This window comes from Poeciliopsis prolifica, unplaced genomic scaffold (assembly GCF_027474105.1).
Source record: "Poeciliopsis prolifica strain line A6 unplaced genomic scaffold, Auburn_PproV2 SCAFFOLD004, whole genome shotgun sequence".
In the NCBI taxonomy this organism is placed as follows: Eukaryota; Metazoa; Chordata; class Actinopteri; order Cyprinodontiformes; family Poeciliidae; genus Poeciliopsis; species Poeciliopsis prolifica.
The window spans coordinates 5,366,576-5,386,659 of record NW_026562379.1 but is presented as its reverse complement, the minus strand read 5'-3'; the positions used below and the strand labels follow the sequence as shown (position 1 = coordinate 5,386,659).

Below are 20,084 nucleotides of genomic sequence, written 5' to 3'. Positions count from 1 at the left end.
ATTGGAATTCATAGCTGCATTAGGGTAAAATATGGTAAATGTCCAAAAGCATTAATTAATACTTTTGTAAGGTAACCAGCGAATTGTTTCAGCTCAAACAATTCGTATTTTAGCTCAATAGCACTCTCAATATCACAAGCCAATAACTGTGATTAATTTCTCTGTTTCTACTGTGAAGAACTAACCAAATACAAAAGAGACAAACACAAAGTTCTAAGCGTTTTAAAATTTTCTGAGGAAAGATTTGAGCTCCAATGTTGACTTACGGTAGCACTGCTTGCCATCGGCACCGAGTTCAAAACCAGGATGACACACACATCTGAAGGAGCCCAGCATGTTGACACAACCATGGGAACACTTTGCATGACCAGAGCTGCACTCATCAATGTCTACAGGAAACAAACAACAGCTAATAGTTTAGGATGTGAAGAAATGTGTGTTTAATCTCAGATATACCAAGTGGAAAATCATCACAAAAGTCAATACTTGTAGGCTTATTCTTTCAAAATACAATTTTCTTCACACAATTCACTGAAGAATGACAACTTTGAGACATAAAACAAACACTTGCTGACAGTCAAGAATCTGATATTTGTGTTCATCTTCACCAACAATTTACTGGAATTAGGTAGAGTCCATGATTCTAAGCAGCACTAGCAGGAGCAATGAAAGCAAAAGTATAAAATGAGACAAAAATAATCAATAGATAGCTAATATGAAGCAACAGAGGGAGTAGAGTCATATGCTACTGAACATTTGAAGCAATGCACGACTATTCTGGGTATGAAAAGGAATTCTTTGCCTCATCATGCTCTTTACCAACCATACATCAATTCATAGCTGTAGGGTGGACGTTTAATACCCGCTTTGACCAGCCCGTGGTTTAAAGTCATTTTCTATAATGTACTTATACTCTGCAAATATATTTGGTAATTTCTCTCCAATAAGTTTGATCTACCAACAACAAGTTACACTGAATTATTGGACGAATCATTTTATATTTGCATATGGCAACTAATCCGAATCTGAGTCTTAGTCCATAAAAATGGGGTTTAATATAAATGGTTTGTTTGTGAAAAGAGTTTGATTAAAATTTGGAACTGCAATCCAAACTGGGCTATCCTAATAAAAACAGAATGCTTTGTAATTATCAAATCCAGAAGAATGTTTTAAAACTGGTTGTTTTTGAGTATTTTCCAGAGCCGGTGTTCACATCTGGAGGCCTTTTTGTGTTCTATCTGTGATGGATAGAGCCGGAACACATTAGAAGTGGAGGTCTTCATTATTATTTTGAGTTACATGAGCCGTAGGTCATTGTCTCCAATGTAATATTGAACAGCTGGTTCAGTTTTTTTTCTTATTTGTAGCATTTTAAGTATGAAATGTAATTTACATTTATGTGTTTGAGTAAATGTGTGATATGTGACAGAAACAGATCTTTCTTACCTTCACAGTTTTTTTGGTCTCCAGACAATACAAAACCAGAACGGCAGCTGCAATTTGCTTTACCGCCTTTGGAGTTGCAGAACTGTGCACAACCTCCATTCCTCCCCTTACAGGGGTCCCTCACTGACAAACACACAAACAAATAAACAAAGCTCATACACAGTCTATAATGCAGACATACACAACCTTACAGTTCATAAATTGAGAAAAATCCCAAGAGAATAGATTTCAATTTATGGTTTTACTATGACCAAACTTGAAAGATTCAAGGAGTATGTGTTTTCTTGCATGGCACTGCAAATGTGCTTGCATGAATGAAATATCTTCTGACAAGATCACTTACATTCACAGTGTCTCCCATCTTGTTTCAGCTGGTAGTTCCTTCTGCACTCACATTTGTACTCCTTGTTTCCCACATCCACACACTGGTGCTCACAACCTCCATTCAAAATGGAGCAAGAATTTACAGCTAGCAAAACAGAGACAGAATCATGACGGGTAAAAATGATAAACCGGCAAAACATTCATTGGTTCTGTTATCCAAGTGGAAATGAAAATATAGTAAAAGCTTCTCTAATGAAGGATGACAGGTGAGACCAAAATTATGAGCTTCCTAAAACAGCCTTCAGACTTCAAACTCAGCAGCTATATATTTGTGGAAAACACAAGGGAAAATGCTTAAAACCTGACAATTACATTCAGTGCTCCTACAGTAGTTACTAAAAGGTCATTTCCATTTCTGCAACTTAATGACATGCCAAACAGGAATTCTAGTCATTTACCTTTAGGGTATTCTCACTGTAAGCAAGATGACAAAGACTGGTAGTAAAACTGTAAGAAAAATACAATTCTAAGACTGATTACTTTAGCAGATATAATTAGGTCCCCCTTTGGCACCCTTACAAATCTGAGCATTAAGGATAGCCATAACACTGAAAAAAGACATGTTTTCTTTTACTGCTCGAAAGGTAAAATACATATTGCTAGAGAAATGTTATGTTACTAATCATTTATTATAATTACATGTTTACTTATCACATCATTACATTTATGTTACATCTGTTTCACTTATTACCTTATATTCACATTGATAATCACCTCCCCATCATTAGTATGATGAATAACATGGTAAATTTACCTGTTACTCATCATACTAATTATCATTTAGCATTTATTGATCACAATGTTTTTTGTTATGACTCATTTATTGTTTATTTCATTGTCATTTAACCTTGATGTTTTCAGACAGTCTAGTAGCATTTGTCTAGAGGAACTTCATTGTAACCTTTTTATGACTTTGTTCTGACACTTCAACGTTGCAGAAAATTATTGTTTTCTGTGTTATATAGCAAAGAGCCATTGCGTCAGATGCTTTGACAGAGTAAGCTTATCCAAAGCTTATCCAAATAAGTGAGGCATTTTCTGTTGTCAGAGAATAAGGTGATTTTACTGAGTTTAACTCATCCTATTCCCTCCTTGATCAAATAAAAATCCTGTAAATGAAGATATATGAGTATCTGTCTCTGATTTGACTTTGTCTTGAAAGGTTCCTGACACTCATTTTTCTGTACATGGATTTGAATTATGTCACAGATATTTTGATTTCAAACCAGTTCAGAATTTGTCTGTTTCACACTTTTTGGACCGCAAAAAGTGGAGGCTAATAATAATAATCACACTTCAAAAATATTCCTTTAAAACAATCAGGCTGGTAATTTTCACAAAACTCCTATTTGTTTTCTTACCAATGCAGGTTCGACCATCTGAGTGCATATGAAAGCCCTCGCTGCACTCGCAATGATAAGAACCTGCAGTGTTGACACAAGTTTGTTGGCATCCTCCATTGAGCTCATCACACTCATTTATATCTGGAAAAAAAAAAAAATATATATATATATATATATATATATTAAAAACATGTTGTGGACATACTTTTAACAAGCCTTCATAGAAAAATCAAAGCATTCATGAAGCATGTCTATTTTTATGTAAAACAGCACAAAAACTAAATACCACTACAGAGGAAAATTCCGACATGTTTTAAAAACCAATCTAATGATACATGAAATCAATGAGTTAAATAATCAAAAACATAAAATATTCAAATCAGACAAGAGACAGGGATTCTCTATTTTATGAGAGCTAGTTTATTTTCGTATTAGATATTTGATTATAATATCTTGTCCATGCAAAAACTCTGACAGCTATTTCATAAAAGAGCCAAAGTCCTCCAACAAAATGTACCCTCAGTAAGTATAATTATTATCCTCTGAGCTTTAATCAAGTTTGATTCATTTTTAATCTTGATCATCAAAACTCAATCACTCTCTTTTTGAAAACACTCATTTTATGCTATAAGTAAGATTTATTTGGTCTGACTAAGTTTCTTTGGTTGAATATTAGATTGCTTAACATGTGTGTTTGTGGCTGTGTGTGTGTGTGTGTGTGTGTGTGTGTGTGTGTGTGTGTGTGTGTGTGTGTGTGTGTGTGTGTGTGTGTGTGCAGTATGTGTGAAATCTCTTGTTCCTGAATGCATTTTCCTGGGATGGTCACAAACGGTTGCATGTGTGTTAGACTTATGCTTCTGATCCACAAAGACAGAAATAAGTTGTCAAGACAAAATACCAGAATGTCATAGTGAAGAATCATCAAACTTCACTTCATATCTGGACAACACATCCTCAAAAGCATCGCCATGGCTTTCATCTCCCACTATGCAACTTTGTGGATGATAGTGTACTTGAGTGCATAGAGAGCAAAGTTAATATCACCTCTGAACTCACATTTGGCCACTTTTACATCTCCTAGTAGAGACCACGGTTAATAATTATTGTTAGTGAATCTCTGCAGCTCCTCGTGAGTTTCTTGACTGCTTCTCTGACGGCGTGGGCTTCAAACAGTTTCAAACGTGCGGAAAATAGTCGATGTACATTAAAAGCTTCTGGAAGCTCACATTCTGAAGAAACAACGTTCAGGAACCCACACTCAAAATGCTCGTACTAAAATAAATGTGAAGTAGCTTTATAGTTTATTTCGAAATAATGTTAGAATAACTAAAGAATGTGTGTTCAGCACTTGCAGATAATGCTAAAAGCATAAAACTGCAGACGTGAGAGGATTTCAGTGGGAAAGATACAATGGTAGCTTTTCACTGTTTCATGAGGTGGTGCCTGGGGGAGCAGGGCCAAGATCAGCAGTGGTGGTGCCAGGGGTCAGAGGTCATGAGTTCTGAATGGTTTAGTGTGACACAATCAGGGTCTAAGCTGAGATGCTGAGACGGCACGTATAAGTGGACTAAGTCGTGGATTGGACGTTAATGCAGACGGCATAAAGGCGCCACATAGGAAACAATCTGAAATCTAAATGTGAGCCAAAAAATATGCTTGCAAGACTCAGACTATGTGCGCAAAGAAAAAGACAAATGTAACAATACAGATTTCTTAAGAGACTGAAAATAGATTTGTAAAACAAATTCAGTAGTAAAAAACTGAAATAGTAGTAAGAAAGAGTAAATAAAATTTGTAAAGAACGGCAAAGAGAGTTTGACACATTCCTTCTTTGGGTTTTGTTGCATTCAAATCTCTAGCAGTCTGTCTTACCATTGCAAGCCTTGCCATCTGGCCCCACTTTGCTGCCTTCAGGACATTTGCAGTAGTAGCTCCCAATGGTGTTGCAGCAGTAACCCTCACAGCCACCTTCATCCACTTCACATTCATTAATGTCTGAAAGGACAGGATTAAAAAGCCAGGTTCATTTACCGTGTACATTCAATATGTACTTCTGATGATATTATAGACAAACTGCAAACACTGTGAATTTTCCACATGGCCCATTTTGAAGTGTGTCTAATCAAAACCAGCTTGTGATCAAGGCTTTTCATCATCAGTACAATATGTTAGCCCTTAACTTTCTTACTGTTTGATTTCATAATTGTATTTTAACATTAATTTGAAGGGTGCACTTTGTTTCAATTCATGAAAAGGGTAAACCTTTTAGAATACATCCTGTTCTTTGCCTAGACATACTGTCTTTGAATTCACTTGTTGAGACAAACAATTCTGCAATAATTCTAAAAATATCACTGAATATGAAAAGATTTACATTAATTAAAATTAGGAAGTCTGTCTTATATTTCAAATGAAAATATAAGTATAAGTTTGGAAATGACTGATTAGGACTAAACTGTAGTCAATCATTACAATTTGCTGAGAGATATTCAGCTTCTGAATATGAATTCAAAAGTTGAATATGTATCAGCATATTCAGAAAATGAAGGCATGCATGTTGCAAAATTCTATATGTATATTAATATCATATTCTGCTATGGTCATGGTATATTAGTATGGAATATTTACCACAACAAATTATATAAAACAATGACTGATAAAAATGTGTTGAATTCTACTAGACCACAGAAGCTAAGAATGGGTCGCCATGTTTGTTTGTGTCAGGCCACACCCACACTTAGTTTCTAAGGGCAAGCAGGTTTGTCTGAGTTGTTTGCTAGTTTTTGCAACGCATCAAAGTTCAAAGGATTATTGCACACTAGCTGATATTTGCTGTTCTTTATTAACTTTTATGACAGCAGGGAAGCATTATTTGCTGCTACTTTGCATCTTCCTGTTGACCATCCAACCCTTTACAAGCTGAAGACTGAACAGTCTTCAGGATTAAATGATTATATTCTGTGCTTGCTCACATTGAGCTGCAATCGTCCAACTTCTCAATTATATAAGCAGGGTTGAAAAGACTAACTTGAAAAGCTCTGATCAGCTCATTGATTTAGATTATTATATTTGTTTCTAAATAGATGATTTACAAGAAAAAAAAAAGAAAAGAAGATGGTATAGAAACCAGAAATGCTTTACAGAAAGCAAACCATTCAGAGTTTTATTTTGCAGTCAACTCCAGAAAGTTTGTAAAGCTGCATTTTGGGTACCAGAAACTGACACCTGATGCACTGAATCCAAGCTGAGTGACTTTTTGTTGCTGAACAACATTAATAGGTGAATGTACTGTACCACGCAAGATTGTGCCACAAGAAAAATAAGCTCATTGCTAAAAGAGGATGCTTCAGTTATAGTCTTAATTACATGCTTAAAATAAACATGAAAACTGTGCTATAATTTTTTTGATGTACTTTTCGGGTCATGCTTGTGGATGAAAATGCACTGCAATAAAATGAAAGTGGCCTCCTGTTGCTTTATGGGTGGGAATGATAACGGTTTCCCATCATGTAACATAAAGTTCAGGCAGCTTTAAATACTCTTAAATGTTCCTGACTCCTGCAGATCTCATCAGGTGCTGCTGACATTGGTGACCTCTGCAGCGCAGTGGCTCCCCACTTCCAATTCCTCCAAGGACCCACATTCTTTCGCCTACTCAGAAACTATTTGAAGCGCATGGATGTGGAATAAATCAGTAAATCTTCAGTCATGTGTCCAGTGTCCTTGTGGTAAAACCATTAAAAGATACAAGCCCAGATCAATAACAGAACAGGAGGTCTCAACAGCACAGTGTGGAGATACTAAAAGCTATTTCATGTCTCTTCAATGCCAGATGGAGAGGAAGCAATGGGAATGTGTATTTCCAAGATTTGTTTCCTCACATTTCCACTGTGAGAAACAATCTGGATGTTTTTTTCAGCTTGTTCTTGTGAATATTAAATCATAATTTGATCTTTTTACTTTCCTAGAAGGTCCATATTACTAGTTTAAGTCTTTAACACTTATGACATTCAGTTTTTTGCTTTCTGAAAATCTAAAAAGGCAGGAAACAATCGTTAGCTTATTTTCTCAACTAGAAAATCGATTGCAACAACACCAATCACTAAACCAAGTTATCACTGCTGTTTGCCAAAAATCTGACTGATGAGCTGCTTCATCTGATCATTTAATAAGATCTACTTATATAGCAAGAAGGACAAATAAAAAATGCATAGCCTACTAAACAAACTGGAAGTACTTTTTACAGGAAAATTATCAGCTTCAAGCTGTTACTTTAGAAAGAACATTTTGGACAAGAAAATTACGACAGCATGCTCTGATGGGAAAAACAGAAGACCCTGTGAAGCAAACCAAAAGGAGGGAAAAAAGGACTTGGGACCTGAACCTGCCGCAAAAAGGAATGCCGGATGCAGCATCAATGCTCCCAGTGGAAAATAAAACAACAAACAAAAGTTGGATTGTCTTCAAAATTTGACATGGTTGAGACAGGGATGCAATCAATCATGGTTTGGACAAAGAGAAAAAGCCAACTGTCCTCAGGTTTCCATTCATGCATATAACAGCATAAGTAACAGATATTCAGCAACTGTGAAGGCAGTTATACTGTAAATCAATCTACAATCACAATTCTGCATTGTAAATCATCCAATACCAGCAGAAAATAACCTGTTAGACAATGTTATTTGCTATCATCAAAACCGGTTCTGGACAGTGTACTGTCCAAAAGTACTTTGTAAACACTCAGACATCTTTAACGAGAATCAGATGATTTCTGTCATAACACTTGTGTGCCCATGGTCTCCTAATTTCATGCAGACCTATGCACCAGCTTGACTTCAAGCAAAAGTCTGATCTTAGACAGAGTGGCGTTCAAAAGCAGGCCAAATGCAGCTTTTTGCCTGCTCCGATGTTTCAGCACACAGTTAGAGCTAAATCCAGACTGGAGATTGAAAGCAGCTGGTCAGGCGACCCAACACCACACAGCAGGGTGCGCAACCACAACTTGGCAGGAACACCAAAGAGACTAATAGTTCAAGAGACCAAATAATAAGTGTTGAAAAGAAGGGACAGAGCAAGATCCTTATAAGTCCCAAATTCTGTTGTATTATTCTCAGTGCGGCAAATCCTGGATGAACTCAACATGTGCCTGTTAACTTGGAAAGTCCACATTCAGGTCATCCAGGAACCTCATCTGTTTAAAGATATCCACGTGTAATGGTGATTGTTTGATGGAGTCTAAACACAGAACAGTAGACAGACATTTTCCAAGGAGTTATGTGAATTTTCTAGACAAGTTCCTCTGCTGCTTTGACATGGAGAGATGAAATTTCAAATGTGCTGATCGGTTCCCATGCTTTGTTTCAGCTATCAGCACCAAAGGAAAGATGACTGAATATGCAGTCACAGGAAACTTTTTTGGTTGTACCCGTTCAATTACCTCTTTACACAAATAGCAAATCAGCCAATCACAAGCAAAGGTAGTAAACTAAACACAAATCTGAAAGTTCAAAAACAAGCATTATGGCTGCTTCTGAAGAGGTAATTCCACATTTCAAAAAGCTAAAGTGTATAGTAACTGCTTCAGGGTTTGGAGTAGTATATATAGTTTTCTCAAGTTTTTCCTTATTTTACTTTGATATACAAATAAGAAATATAAAAATACAAAAATATATTAAGTTAAATTTGAAAAAACTACATTAAAATTATTTTAAGTAAAATAATTAAAAAGTCCAAATTAAATCAACATAGATCAATATTCCCAGGTCTATACTATATCTGTTTTCCTCTATCATAACTGAATGGAAGCAGTGATAAATCTGTCACTGAGGAATGTTAAAGCTCACAAGACAAAGTCTTCCATATTTACTGTAATGTAAGTTTTATCTCGCTCGTTTATAATTGCATGAACAGACCCAAAATAAATACCAGCATGTCAAACTTAAGCATAACATTTTTTTCAAGACTTGAGATTAATTCTTAGTTTTATGAAAAACGTTTCGCACTGCCTGAATTACAATTATATCCAGTGAATGGTGCCAGGAAATATTTTGTTGTATGTCTTAACTTGTATCACATAAAAAAATGCAGATGTTCAGAGAGGTACTGACTGCCACATGAGCAGAGTCAGGGCAGGGATGCACACTCGCATGCACACACACACACATACACACACAACTTAATCATTAGCATTTCCTAAGTGTCGATCAAACACAGAGAATGTTAACATTTACATTCTTATAACTTGTGAAGATGTTTTCAAAATCTCAGAGTATTTTTGGGATTGTTCTATGTGTTTCAAATTCATAAATACTTTTGTCTAGAAATATGAAGATTTAATATTTACAATACAACAGAAAATTAGAAAAGGTTGCCAGAAAGAAATAAACTACTGACACATTTTTTAGGTGTTCGTTGCATGCATTTGCTACTGTTTTAAATGAGGGGTTCAGTAAAGGAACCCGACTGGACGCAGGGACTTGGCTTGAGTTGACATAATGAGTCTAGCAGAAGTTAGTGGATAAATCTGTCAGGGGAAATGGGAGAAGGTAAAATGTTTTACAAAGTGAGAAGTCCAAGGCCACGGTGGATTACAGCACAAAATGCAAAGGAAAGAAGGATGAAAAACAGTGGTCATTTCAGATTGTGAACTGCCACCTTGAAGAATAAAAACCATGGAGCTCGTGCCAAAACAAAAGTGAGGACTTGCCTTTAACAAACATCCTTGTAAAATGAATCAAGTAGAGATCTGATTAAAATCCCTGGCAGTACAATGACAGGACATTCCCTTTTGGGAAGATTGAAGAATCAGATGGAATAACTTCTGCAGGGTGTTCATTGGTTTCAAAACATGTGAGAGGCGTGACCAACAAAATCTCTACTGGATTTTGTTTCTACAACAGCTTTCTCAAACTTTAACAACTCTCACCCTATTAAGTTTGGACAGGCAAGGGACATACAGACAACCAGGTCAGCATGAGCATACACTGAAAACAAGACAGCAATAAGCTTTTAGCCAAACTTTACACAAAATAGTTCATGTACGATTCTGTTACATTTTAATAACAGTTAATGGATGTGTTGCTTTCTGCAAATTTATTCAAGTTCAGTGATGCTAAATCGAAAGTTAACTATAAACATTTCATAAATTACAAAAGGTATTGAAAATAACAGCATATTTTTTAGTTGGTAAATATTCTCTTAAGTGGTAATGAAAAACTTACCATACTGGCACTGTGGACCTTTGAAGCCTAATGGACAGTGACAAATAAGCTCCCCAGTCTCTGCACATCTCCCACCGTTAAGACAGGCATTAGCACTGCACACCCCTGTGGATAATTCAACATCACACACCATCATGTTGCTGACATATTTGGTTCTGTTCTAACTGGAAACAAGTGAAGCACTTCTTGGCAGAAAACCGACAATTTTCTAATCAATATTTCCATTCAATTTATGTCAGATATTTGATGTATATCAATGAGATGCTTATTTACTCACTATGTAGACAGCCCATCTCATTATCTTTCTGAGCCCAACCGGGACAACATTTATAGACTGTGTGAAAATCCATGCTGTACGCTTGTCTGTATGCTATGTAGTACGCAGTCCTAAGGAGAAGACGTTCTGTTACATGTTCATATTTTTAGTATTGTATTTAGTATTTTGTAAGCATAAAACAATCATAGTCATCGTTATACAAAATACATAAAATCAAGTAAAAAAACTAAAAAGATTTGCTGGGCATTTTGTACATTGGCCATGTTGGAACATTTCTCTCTACTTGCTTAAGAATTATGTTAAAAGTACATGTGTGGAATGTGGTACAAACTGGATTTTTCTTACCTTCTCTCAAATCCCACACACCATCTGCGGCCTGTGCAGCCCTGCTTCCACACCTCCATCATGCGGGTGAAACCCTGAACACAGGGCTGGCGGACCCCCAACATGGACACCTCCTGTTTGGCGCAAACATTTGGCCTTTGCATGTGGAAAGGTACAGAAAAGAGTGACATAGCAGTACTACAGCAATACTGGTTTGTCACATGGATGACTTCATTGTGATGGTGGTGTGATCCCCCTGGTTATCTCATAGATCAGCTAGATAGCTAGATAGATAGACGGATGCAGTTCGTACCATGCATAAATCAGTCTACAAGCATAAACTCCAGACAACTGTTTAGTTAGCTTGAATTCATTTGTGTTGTCATTTCGCGTACCTTACAAACTGTCTGCCTCCAAGAGACATCTGGCTTCAATAAAGCTTGAAGTTAATTAGAGGAAGTACTGTGGTTGTCCCCTAATGAAAATAATCCTCCTTTAATATTTATCTGTTTGCAGATGATCTTAAATTGGAACTCAGTGGTAGAGTGCCATATGGATAAACAAACAAAAAGTAACATTCCACTGTAAGTAAGTTTGATGTAAAACCGCTGTTGTATGTACAGTAAATATCCTGACGTCCTGGGACCTGAAATGGAGACCCCTAGTGGGCAGATCACACATAAAGGACACAAGCAAAAGTTATTTCAAAAGCAGTCATTTATTCGTCTATCAAAATGGTGATTCCATATATATATATATATATATATATATATATATATATATATATATATATACTATTAAAGCAGTGTTTTCTCATTCACCTGGAAGTCACCAATTAACGACAGAAACGAGCCAACATCTTACTTACATGCCAAGCTGCAGGTCTGTAGATGATGCGACGTGCATCGCGCTGAATAATTTCACACATATATAGAAAATCTTTGGAAACATAGTTTCAGCTGCTTACAGACACGTTGTTGAAGATTCAGACTAAAAAAAACAAAAAAAAAAAAAGCCCGTTAAATCCGAAACATTCTGACAAAATGACGGAAGTCCAGGTTCAAGCTCAGAGATTTTTTGATTTTGATTCCCGGTTCATGCCACTGATTAGGTGAAGGGGAGGCTCTCTGAGTCTGTGAGAGCCTCTGTGTTAAATGCACCACCCACAAACACCCGGGACGGTGGGGGCCAAAAGGGGGCTTGTAGGACGCTGAATGTGGAGTCTGCTTTGTTGTCGCAGCCTACTTTCTTTTTTTCTTTCCTTTTTTCTTTTCTATGATCTACTGGAAACAGCAGAACATGCAATAATAATTCAGTGTGAAAAGCTAAAAACGAGGATTAGAATAGAATAGAATAGAATAGAATAGAATAGAATAGAATAGAATAGAATAGAATTCAACTTTATTGTCATTGCACTGTCACAAGTACAAAGCAACGAAATGTAGTTTGCATCTATCCAGAAGTGCTATACAGGATATAAATGTGTATAAACAGGTGTACAAAGATATGGTGTATAAACAGAGAATAATAGTGACGTGCTATAAAATTAAATGTTTTGTATAAATATAAATATGAGAGCTATAAATATAAATATAAATACATATTATACAAATTACACAGATTATATAGAATATACAAGAATATGAAGAATGGATTGTATATATATATTAGTTGTTTTATAATACAGGATAAATAATGGCAAACATTATTAGTCTAGACATTAAACGACCAATAAAGCATTTCCTTATTATTTTCAAAGGAAAATTGATTGAATATAACTTAGTTATACGGAAATTCATACACTCCAGCGCGGTAGATGGCGATAAAGTATCTTTACGTTGGATGCGCCCCGCTCGAAAATTTTAAGAATAACAAGAAACATTTCCTGTTTGAAGTAGAAACAGGGCAAAGAGCGAGAGGAACTTCCTCTCTCACATGAATACAAAGAGATGTTAGACAGCTGTACTATTTGGAATTTTTGTTCCTAACCTAAAACGTTGGAGCACCAACAGAAGTCCCTTCCTGATTTTATTCAATAAAAACGTTTTTAGAGAGGCCGCTGCGTTAGCCAACAACGAGGACGGTAAGTAACCGCGCTGAAGTGTTAGCTCGAAATGGCGAGGAGGCTAAGTTGTTTTTCTTGCCCTCTATCGGCTTTCTGGCCATATTACTGATTAAGGTAGATGCACGCACATTTTAAATAATGTGGACGTTAGTTTGCTACTGGTAAAATGTGTTTTTCTAGTATTGATAAGTCAGTGCTAGCTTAATGCTGGGCAGCATAAATGTCTTTCTACAGAGATAGCGGTTTGGTCGGGTTTTTTTTTCTGCTTTTATCATATGATAGTATCACGAGATCGAGGTTTCCAACAGAGCAAAATCGGACTGTTTGAAAATAAACAAACCACGTCAACAATCTGTGCCAACGTACAATAACAGCTGTGGCATGAAAGCACTGCTAAAAGCACTTTTTGCGAGTCACAGCTCCTGTTTTTATTCCACAGAGTCAAATGACCGGAGCAGCGTTTCCATCCCCGACCGTAGAGATGGCGGAGATTAACCGCATTCAGTATGAGCTGGACTACACCGAGGGGATCAGCCAAAAGATGCGCATCCCGCAGAAGCTCAAAGTGGCTCCTCAGTCACAAGAAGAGCCCAGTGATGGTTTACAGGAAGTGCCCCCCAGCGTCATAATGCAAGTGCCAGACAGGATCGTGGTTGCAGGTTGGTGTCTTTTACTTTTGACTTCCCACATTATTATTTGAATTTGACATTTTTGTATCAGTATTTTAGGATGTGTTTCTGAATGAGAATCTACAGATAAACGTAAACTCATTTGAAAAGAAAAGAGCAAACACTGGTTGACAGTTTGTTTTGTTCTGATTTCTCGAAAACTTTGTCAGAGTTTGAAAATGATATTAAAGTTTGATTAGCTTAGTTAGAAGTACATACAACAATAAACATAATGCAGCCGTAGTCAGACAAGTGTTAAAGATGTTTATGTATGTATTTTCTAAATTTGTCCATACACACAAAAGCCATAAAATAGTTATTTACCATTATTTAAATTATTTGTGCAACACACAGGTAATACATCCACCCACTCTTATTACCATTTTAAGAGCAGATTTTACCTACTCAAATTTTGTGTAAAATAATTGGCAAAAATTATTTGAAACTTGGAATTTAGAGATGGAAATGTGTAGAAAGATGATGCTATGTCTAGCTGCTCAAAGCTCTGTGTCTACAATCTGCACCATTATATCAGCACAAGCTTGTGCCACACATGATATAAAAAAATGTATTTTAATTTTCAATATAATTTGTGCAATATTAATATCACAGAACTCTATTTGGAAGGAAACTAAGCATAAAGAAATTGATGCTTAGTTTCTGCTTTTTGATGAAGTGTCACTTTATCAGGAGTCCACGTCTGTCACAGATCATAATTCCCAAGAGAATAAAGGTCACAGAGAGAGTTTGAAAGCTTGCAATGTCAATCACGAAGGAGAGGAGAATGTGTTTTTATTACAGTTAATATTTAACAATAATATTGCCATCCGATGATATCTTTAGCCTTGTTACAACTACTTATAAACAACACAGAGCCAATATGCTTTGGGGCTATTTTGTTTTCCTCATCATATCATGTCTGTTGTTAAAAGCCAAAAATGAAATAGACTTTGGCATGTCAGTTTCTAATGCAGAACACAATGGCTTCCATGTTTTGTGTTGGTGCTGATTGTTTAGTTTCACTTTGTGATTTGTCAGGAGATGCAGCTGACTCCCACTTCTCCAGACCCAGAGACTTAGACCTCATCCAGTCAACACCCCTTGAAACTCTGGCACTGAAAACTCCTCCCAGAGTCCTGACCCTCAGTGATCGACCCCTGGACTTCTTGGAAGAGGAGCATCAGACAGCTCCAGACACTGAGGAGGTGGTAGGTCATAAAACCTTAATATCTTATAAGTACAAAGAACTCACAATTCTACTTGGTGACATAACATCAGCTGTCTTAATTTTTCTTATTATAGATGCCGCCCCAGGGACGTGTAAGGAGGGAGCATTCTGCCAGTGAGAATGTTGCCGTCCGCCAAGTAACTCATAATGAATCTGCGTAAGTATTTCACCACAGATGCCATCATTAGCTAAGCTCTGTCTTAGCTCTGCTGATGTTTGCATGTAGTAGCAGCTGTGTCGTTCTTCTAGCTCTTAGTTGTTATTGATCCATTCTTGTCATCCATCTGGTCGTCTATGGCTGCATCTTGTCTGGCAGAACATCTGTTGCTTGCAGATAAATAATGAAAGCAGCCTGTCTTGTTAGTTATTGTACACATCAAATAATTAAAAGCTTTGGTGAACAGTCACTTTTGGTTTTATTATGTGTACTGTGATAGACGGTTAGGTTGTGGTGATGAGTAAAAGCTTGTGAAGGGAAGAGGTTTTCTCCAGATTCTTTTCTCCAGCACAATATCATGTGGCATGAAGTTCATCAAGTTGCTTTCACGTCACGAGAGGGATTAGCCTGTTTCTGTTCATTCCGAGTGCTTTTGCTAAAATGGCTGACAGGTCTCCGTTGCTGCTTCTTTTCTTTACATTGATCTGTCTAAAGTTTTTATAAAGACAGTGGGGGGTTGTATCTTTTCCTTATTTTTCTCCCTTTCCTTCCTCTTCTTCTGCCCTTTTCCCTTCTTTCCCTTCAAATTTGCTCCTTGTAATGGTGGGCACTGAGCAGTACAACTTCGCACCCCCCGACCACTAACCAGTCACACCCTTCCCTCAACATGGCTGAAGAGCACAACGTGTACAGCGGTAGCGGTGTTCTGTCTTTCATCCAGTCCACTACACGTCGGGCCTACCAACAGGTCCTGGAGGTCTTGGATGAAAACCCACGCAGGTGACCTCCCAACTAACTGGTCATTTGTTCTTTAAAGATTTTTGCCAGCAAAAACTTCTTTAAATGTTTTCCAAGCAGTTTATTCCGATTTTTGCCAATGCTGATTTTACGCTCTTTGGCGCAATTGACAGACTTTTTTTTTAGCACTGGCAATTTGTAATAATAAAAATATGTCCAGATGATGATAATCAGAATATTAAGTAGTTTGTAATAATAGTAAAACAAGTTGTGCCTGATGACTTAAGCTTGCAGCTTGAGGCTTGCAATGAAGCCAGTTCTTACAGCAAGTATTAAAGTCAAACAATACATATGATTAAGAGAGCAGTCGTCAGGTTTCCTGACAATGAACGCTGAGTCAGACTTCATATTTATCTTTGAAGGAAGGTGAACAGTCACTTTTGAGAAATCAGCTCCATTAATCTGAAGAACATCAAATATACTCTGCAGCTGCAGCAAAAGGAAAGTGTAGTTCTCAATTTTCAGTTTAAATTGAGAACTACAATTTAAGTTCTCAAACTTAATTTCTAAGTTTGTGGCAAAAAAAGATGCAAGTTTGCATACTTTAGAAAAAGTACCTTTTTAAAATTTTTACTAACATTTTAGCTCTCGGTTGCCTCATCCCTAGTCTAGCATAAGTTCACTCGAGGTGAAGACACAAAGACTTCATCTTCAGCCCCCCCTCTGACTGCGAGGAGAGGATTCTTAAAATGCTTCCCACATGTGATCTCTCTTCAATAACGTGAAACATATTAGGAGTTCTCGTGTTAACTATGGCATTGTAGAAGCAGCTCAGTCTTGTGGGCTTTTATGGCATATGTGCAACACTGTTTTTCTAGATCTCTTTTTCTTTTCTCTCTTCTCTGTGTTTTCCCACATCTTTAGCAAACCGTCTATGCGAGGGGGGTCAGGTTTGAGCTCCAACCCCTTGCCTGACTCCAGGTAACTTCACCTGGCACTTCAGATTTTCCTTCTCTTTTCCTGTCCTCAACCTTTCTTGGCTCTACTAGTCATTGTGTTTTAAAATGAGGTCCAGTAATTCTCAGCCAAGGAATTATGTTTACCTGAAATATGTAGTCTAGAATGTTACTACTAGGAGCAGTAGCTTATTTGGTTTAAAAAAAATCTAAAAGGAATTTTGTCTGCTTTTTAAGGTTTGTATTGTCGACAAATGAAAGTACCCTGGAAGGGCCAGCGGATGACATGACGGCAGTCGATGCAACCACACTTCGACGCCAGGTTAGCTTTAACAATTTTTTTTTTCTTTGCAGGTGACTCAAATCTTTAGAAACAATAGAAAACAATTAGCTTTTTTTATGTGTCTCAACAGCTCTTGAAGTTGAACAAGAGACTCAAACACTTGGAAGACGAGAACAAGGAGAGAGCAAAGCGAGAAATGATTATGTACTCGATCAGTGTTGTTTTCTGGATGGTTAACACCTGGGTGTGGATGCGGCGTTAGAGCTCGTCTGTATTCAATATGTTGGATATTAACTACTCGCTGTACCTTTTCCTTGTGGTAAAATATTTTGGGATTTATGAGACCTACTCTGCACAGGAATGATATTTTGAGTTTTGTTTATTTAATACATGTACAGTTTTATTTTTCTACTCTTATTTCATCCTGTCCATCCTTTTTTGTTCTTGTTTTGCTTTTATTCCAAACTTTTTGCCCAGTCATAAATGATTTGTAAAAATTTTTCATGGCACCTAAAGCTGTGGGAGGACTTGCAGAAGCAGTACAGCATTGGTTTAAACCTACAGCGTGGAGACATTTGCTATGTGGTAACATGTTAAATATTTATTGCAGGGGGAATAATATGTGACATTACCTAGTAAATGTAATGTAAAAAAATAAAGTAATACATGCAAAGCATTTTCTTGTTTTTATTGATGTCAGAACTGAAAAAAACACATTGTAAGTTTGCTATTACACAAAAAAGTCCACATGAACTTTGCTTTTGTCAATCTTGAAAAAGGGGTACCTGCAAGAAGTTGAATCAGTAAAAAATTGGATTTTTTTCACCAAGTGTGCTTAAATGTATCAAACAAGCTGAATTTCAACTCTCTGTGAGAGTCATTTGCAGTTGTATCCTGAAGGTCACATTTGACTGTCAGATAAAAGTTTTGTAATTTCAAATATCACAGGAGGCTAATTTTGTAAAAACAAAACATGTTTACATCTAAAGCTATCAGTTCGCTTACTCAATCAAGCATTGTTTCTCTGATGAAGGTTGATTCGATCCTGGATAGTGAGTAACAACATCCTCATCCTCTGGGTGAACCAGTGATGAGTTATTAGAGAGGCCAACTGACTTGTTGCAGCCACCTAGAAACAACGAGGATGTTCCGTCATGGCTGAGACCAAAGACACCACCTTGATTCTCAGTCTGTGTCTCTTCATCGCCATCTGATATGACTTCTATTTTTGGTTTGAAGTCCTGCTGATGGGATGTTCCGGGGAAGTCTTCTGTATCCACATCTTCCAAGTCGGGCAGATCGTCAATACGCAGCGACTGGCTTATGGGAAGGTGGATGGTTTCCAGCTGCTCTTCGTCCTCTAGCTCTGTAACTAATGGTCCAGGACCATGTAATGGTACAAGCTCTTCTTCTGAAAGATCAGGAGAAGCCTGCATAGGCTTTGTGTTTTCAGACAACCTATTCTCTTTATTCTTTGTTAACTTGTAATTTTCCTCTCCCACATTTATCTGCAATATCGGTCCATCTTGTACAGAGTCCACCCAGACATTCTCTTCCATTTCATGCTTGATTTGAGATTGATCATATTCTTTCTTAAACTTTTCCTCCTCCAGCCCTTCTGCGTTGAGGTCTTTGTTGTTTGCCTCACTTTTGTCAACCTTCATATCTTCCTGGCTATCCGGCATAAAGATCTGGACATCCTCTCCTTCAAAGGAAGTCAAAGTCTCTGTGTTGTTTTCTTCACTGGCCATCACTGAAGTAGGATCTGTCTCATTTTTCCCTAAAAGGGAAGTAATTCTACAGTTAAACATTTAATTTTCAAATAACTGTTCAAATAAAAGCTGAACAATGCTCACCTCCCGCTTGCAATTCTCGCAGGCGTTTTTTCTGCAGGGCTTTCTCACGAATTTTTGCCAAATTATCCAAGCTGTCCTGGATTATCCTTCTCTCCCGTGACACCCATGCTGCCCTCTCCCTCCGCTCTCCCTCCAGCCCTTCCTTGGCCCACACCTCTGCACATGCCCTGTCTTTGGGGAACACGGGTCGGTCATCGAGGAAGGTGAGCTGCTTAATATGTACAATCATGGTCTTCCTGTAGTTTGGTATTTTCTTCACCACCTCATTTCCCATCAGGTTCAGCACTCTCAGTTCTGGCATTGCCTCCAACACGGAGAGAACCTCAGGGTCGTGTAACAGATTGTGAGACAGGTCCAACACATTGATTGCCAGACACTGACTCAGATGCTCTATGTCCTTCGCACTCTCCAGTTTGTTATGGGATATTTGTAGAGTGCTGAGTTCAGGAAGGCAGGAGATGTTCTCTATCATGTGGATGTAGTTGTTGGAGACATTCAGGGTGCAGAGTTTCTTCATGGGTTCCAGGTTTTCTAGCTTGCAAATGAGGTTCTGGTGCAGGAACAAGCAGCGAAGGTCAGTCTGAGCATCCAGGTTCTCAATCCTCTGGAGACCATTGCTTTCCAGCCAAAGACATTTGAGCCCTGTGTATTCTTCCAGATTCTCAATCTTGGAGAAACCCTTAAAATGCAGGTACAGTGTGTCATTCAAGGAAGGTGTGGAGTACAGTTTGTTCTTCAAGCAGAGGTCAAGGAGGATCTTCTTGGTCATCCTTGGCTCTGATTGGTGTTTCTCTTGAATTGAGGGCTGCCACTGGTGTCTATTTTCATTTTTTTCTTCAAATGTATTTTTTATAATCCCACCTGATCCGTTTCTGCCAGAAGTATCATCTGTGTTCGCTCTTTCCGTTGCGTTTTCTGTAGTCACCATATCGTCCATCCTCTTCACGATCGTGTAATTTCCCCAAAATATACTTAAATAAATCTGCAGACGAAATAAAAAAAAATGTATTAGTTGCGGAAATGTAGTGAAGCGCCGGCTGTTGATGGTCAAACCGGAAAATTATCTGGCAATCCGTTTTGTTTGTCAACGTTAATTACGGTTTACGTTGGTTTCCATGGTTACCTGCCGACAGAGCGTT

At 37.6% G+C, this 20,084-nt stretch overlaps 3 protein-coding genes across 6 annotated transcripts in view; 1 reads left to right on the top strand and 2 right to left on the bottom strand.

Annotated features, from left to right (window-relative positions):
- megf6 (multiple EGF like domains 6) overlaps positions 1-12,074 on the bottom strand; it is a 41,922-nt gene extending 29,848 nt beyond the window's left edge. Inside the window, exons 1-9 of the mRNA XM_055028816.1 lie at positions 11,863-12,074; positions 11,016-11,150; positions 10,671-10,780; positions 10,394-10,498; positions 5,046-5,168; positions 3,192-3,314; positions 1,790-1,915; positions 1,447-1,569; positions 267-389 (exon numbers count right to left, since the gene is read on the bottom strand). Coding sequence (XP_054884791.1) covers positions 267-389; positions 1,447-1,569; positions 1,790-1,915; positions 3,192-3,314; positions 5,046-5,168; positions 10,394-10,498; positions 10,671-10,780; positions 11,016-11,150; positions 11,863-11,945 — 1,051 coding nt within the window. The 5' untranslated portion in view covers positions 11,946-12,074. The remainder of the gene's footprint in view (positions 1-266; positions 390-1,446; positions 1,570-1,789; positions 1,916-3,191; positions 3,315-5,045; positions 5,169-10,393; positions 10,499-10,670; positions 10,781-11,015; positions 11,151-11,862) is intronic.
- Positions 12,075-12,862: 788 nt separating this feature from the next.
- mffa (mitochondrial fission factor a) lies at positions 12,863-17,617 on the top strand. Of its 4 annotated transcripts, none has more exons than XM_055028653.1 (8): positions 12,863-13,077; positions 13,499-13,718; positions 14,766-14,932; positions 15,030-15,112; positions 15,731-15,892; positions 16,775-16,831; positions 17,044-17,128; positions 17,220-17,617. In XM_055028653.1, exons 2-8 carry the CDS (start codon positions 13,505-13,507, stop codon positions 17,349-17,351), a joined length of 900 nt encoding a protein of 299 aa, XP_054884628.1. In that variant the 5' UTR covers positions 12,863-13,077; positions 13,499-13,504; the 3' UTR covers positions 17,352-17,617. The 4 variants fall into 4 exon arrangements, with proteins under 4 accessions (XP_054884628.1, XP_054884627.1, XP_054884629.1 ...); XM_055028652.1 differs by having other exon boundaries at positions 12,864-13,077; positions 14,766-14,935; XM_055028654.1 differs by lacking the exon at positions 15,731-15,892 and having other exon boundaries at positions 12,865-13,077; positions 14,766-14,935.
- A 174-nt stretch (positions 17,618-17,791) lies between these two features.
- Positions 17,792-20,062, bottom strand: dnaaf1 (dynein axonemal assembly factor 1). The gene is made up of 2 exons (XM_055028650.1): positions 18,946-20,062; positions 17,792-18,869 (listed from the first exon to the last, which is right to left on the bottom strand). The coding sequence occupies exons 1-2, from the start codon at positions 19,880-19,882 to the stop codon at positions 18,091-18,093; spliced, it is 1,716 nt and encodes a 571-aa protein (XP_054884625.1). The 5' UTR covers positions 19,883-20,062; the 3' UTR covers positions 17,792-18,090.
- Positions 20,063-20,084: the final 22 nt, after the last annotated feature.

Coding starts and splice junctions, on each gene's coding strand:
- mffa (XM_055028652.1), top strand. CDS start 13,505: ATGACCGGAGCAGCGTTTCCATCCCCGACCGTAGAGATGGCGGAGATT. Junction 15,893..16,774: donor TTGGATGAAAACCCACGCAG/GTGACCTCCCAA, acceptor CCACATCTTTAG/CAAACCGTCTATGCGAGGGG. Junction 17,129..17,219: donor CAACCACACTTCGACGCCAG/GTTAGCTTTAAC, acceptor GTGTCTCAACAG/CTCTTGAAGTTGAACAAGAG.
- dnaaf1 (XM_055028650.1), bottom strand. CDS start 19,882: ATGGACGATATGGTGACTACAGAAAACGCAACGGAAAGAGCGAACACA. Junction 18,870..18,945: donor GCGAGAATTGCAAGCGGGAG/GTGAGCATTGTT, acceptor CTTCCCTTTTAG/GGAAAAATGAGACAGATCCT.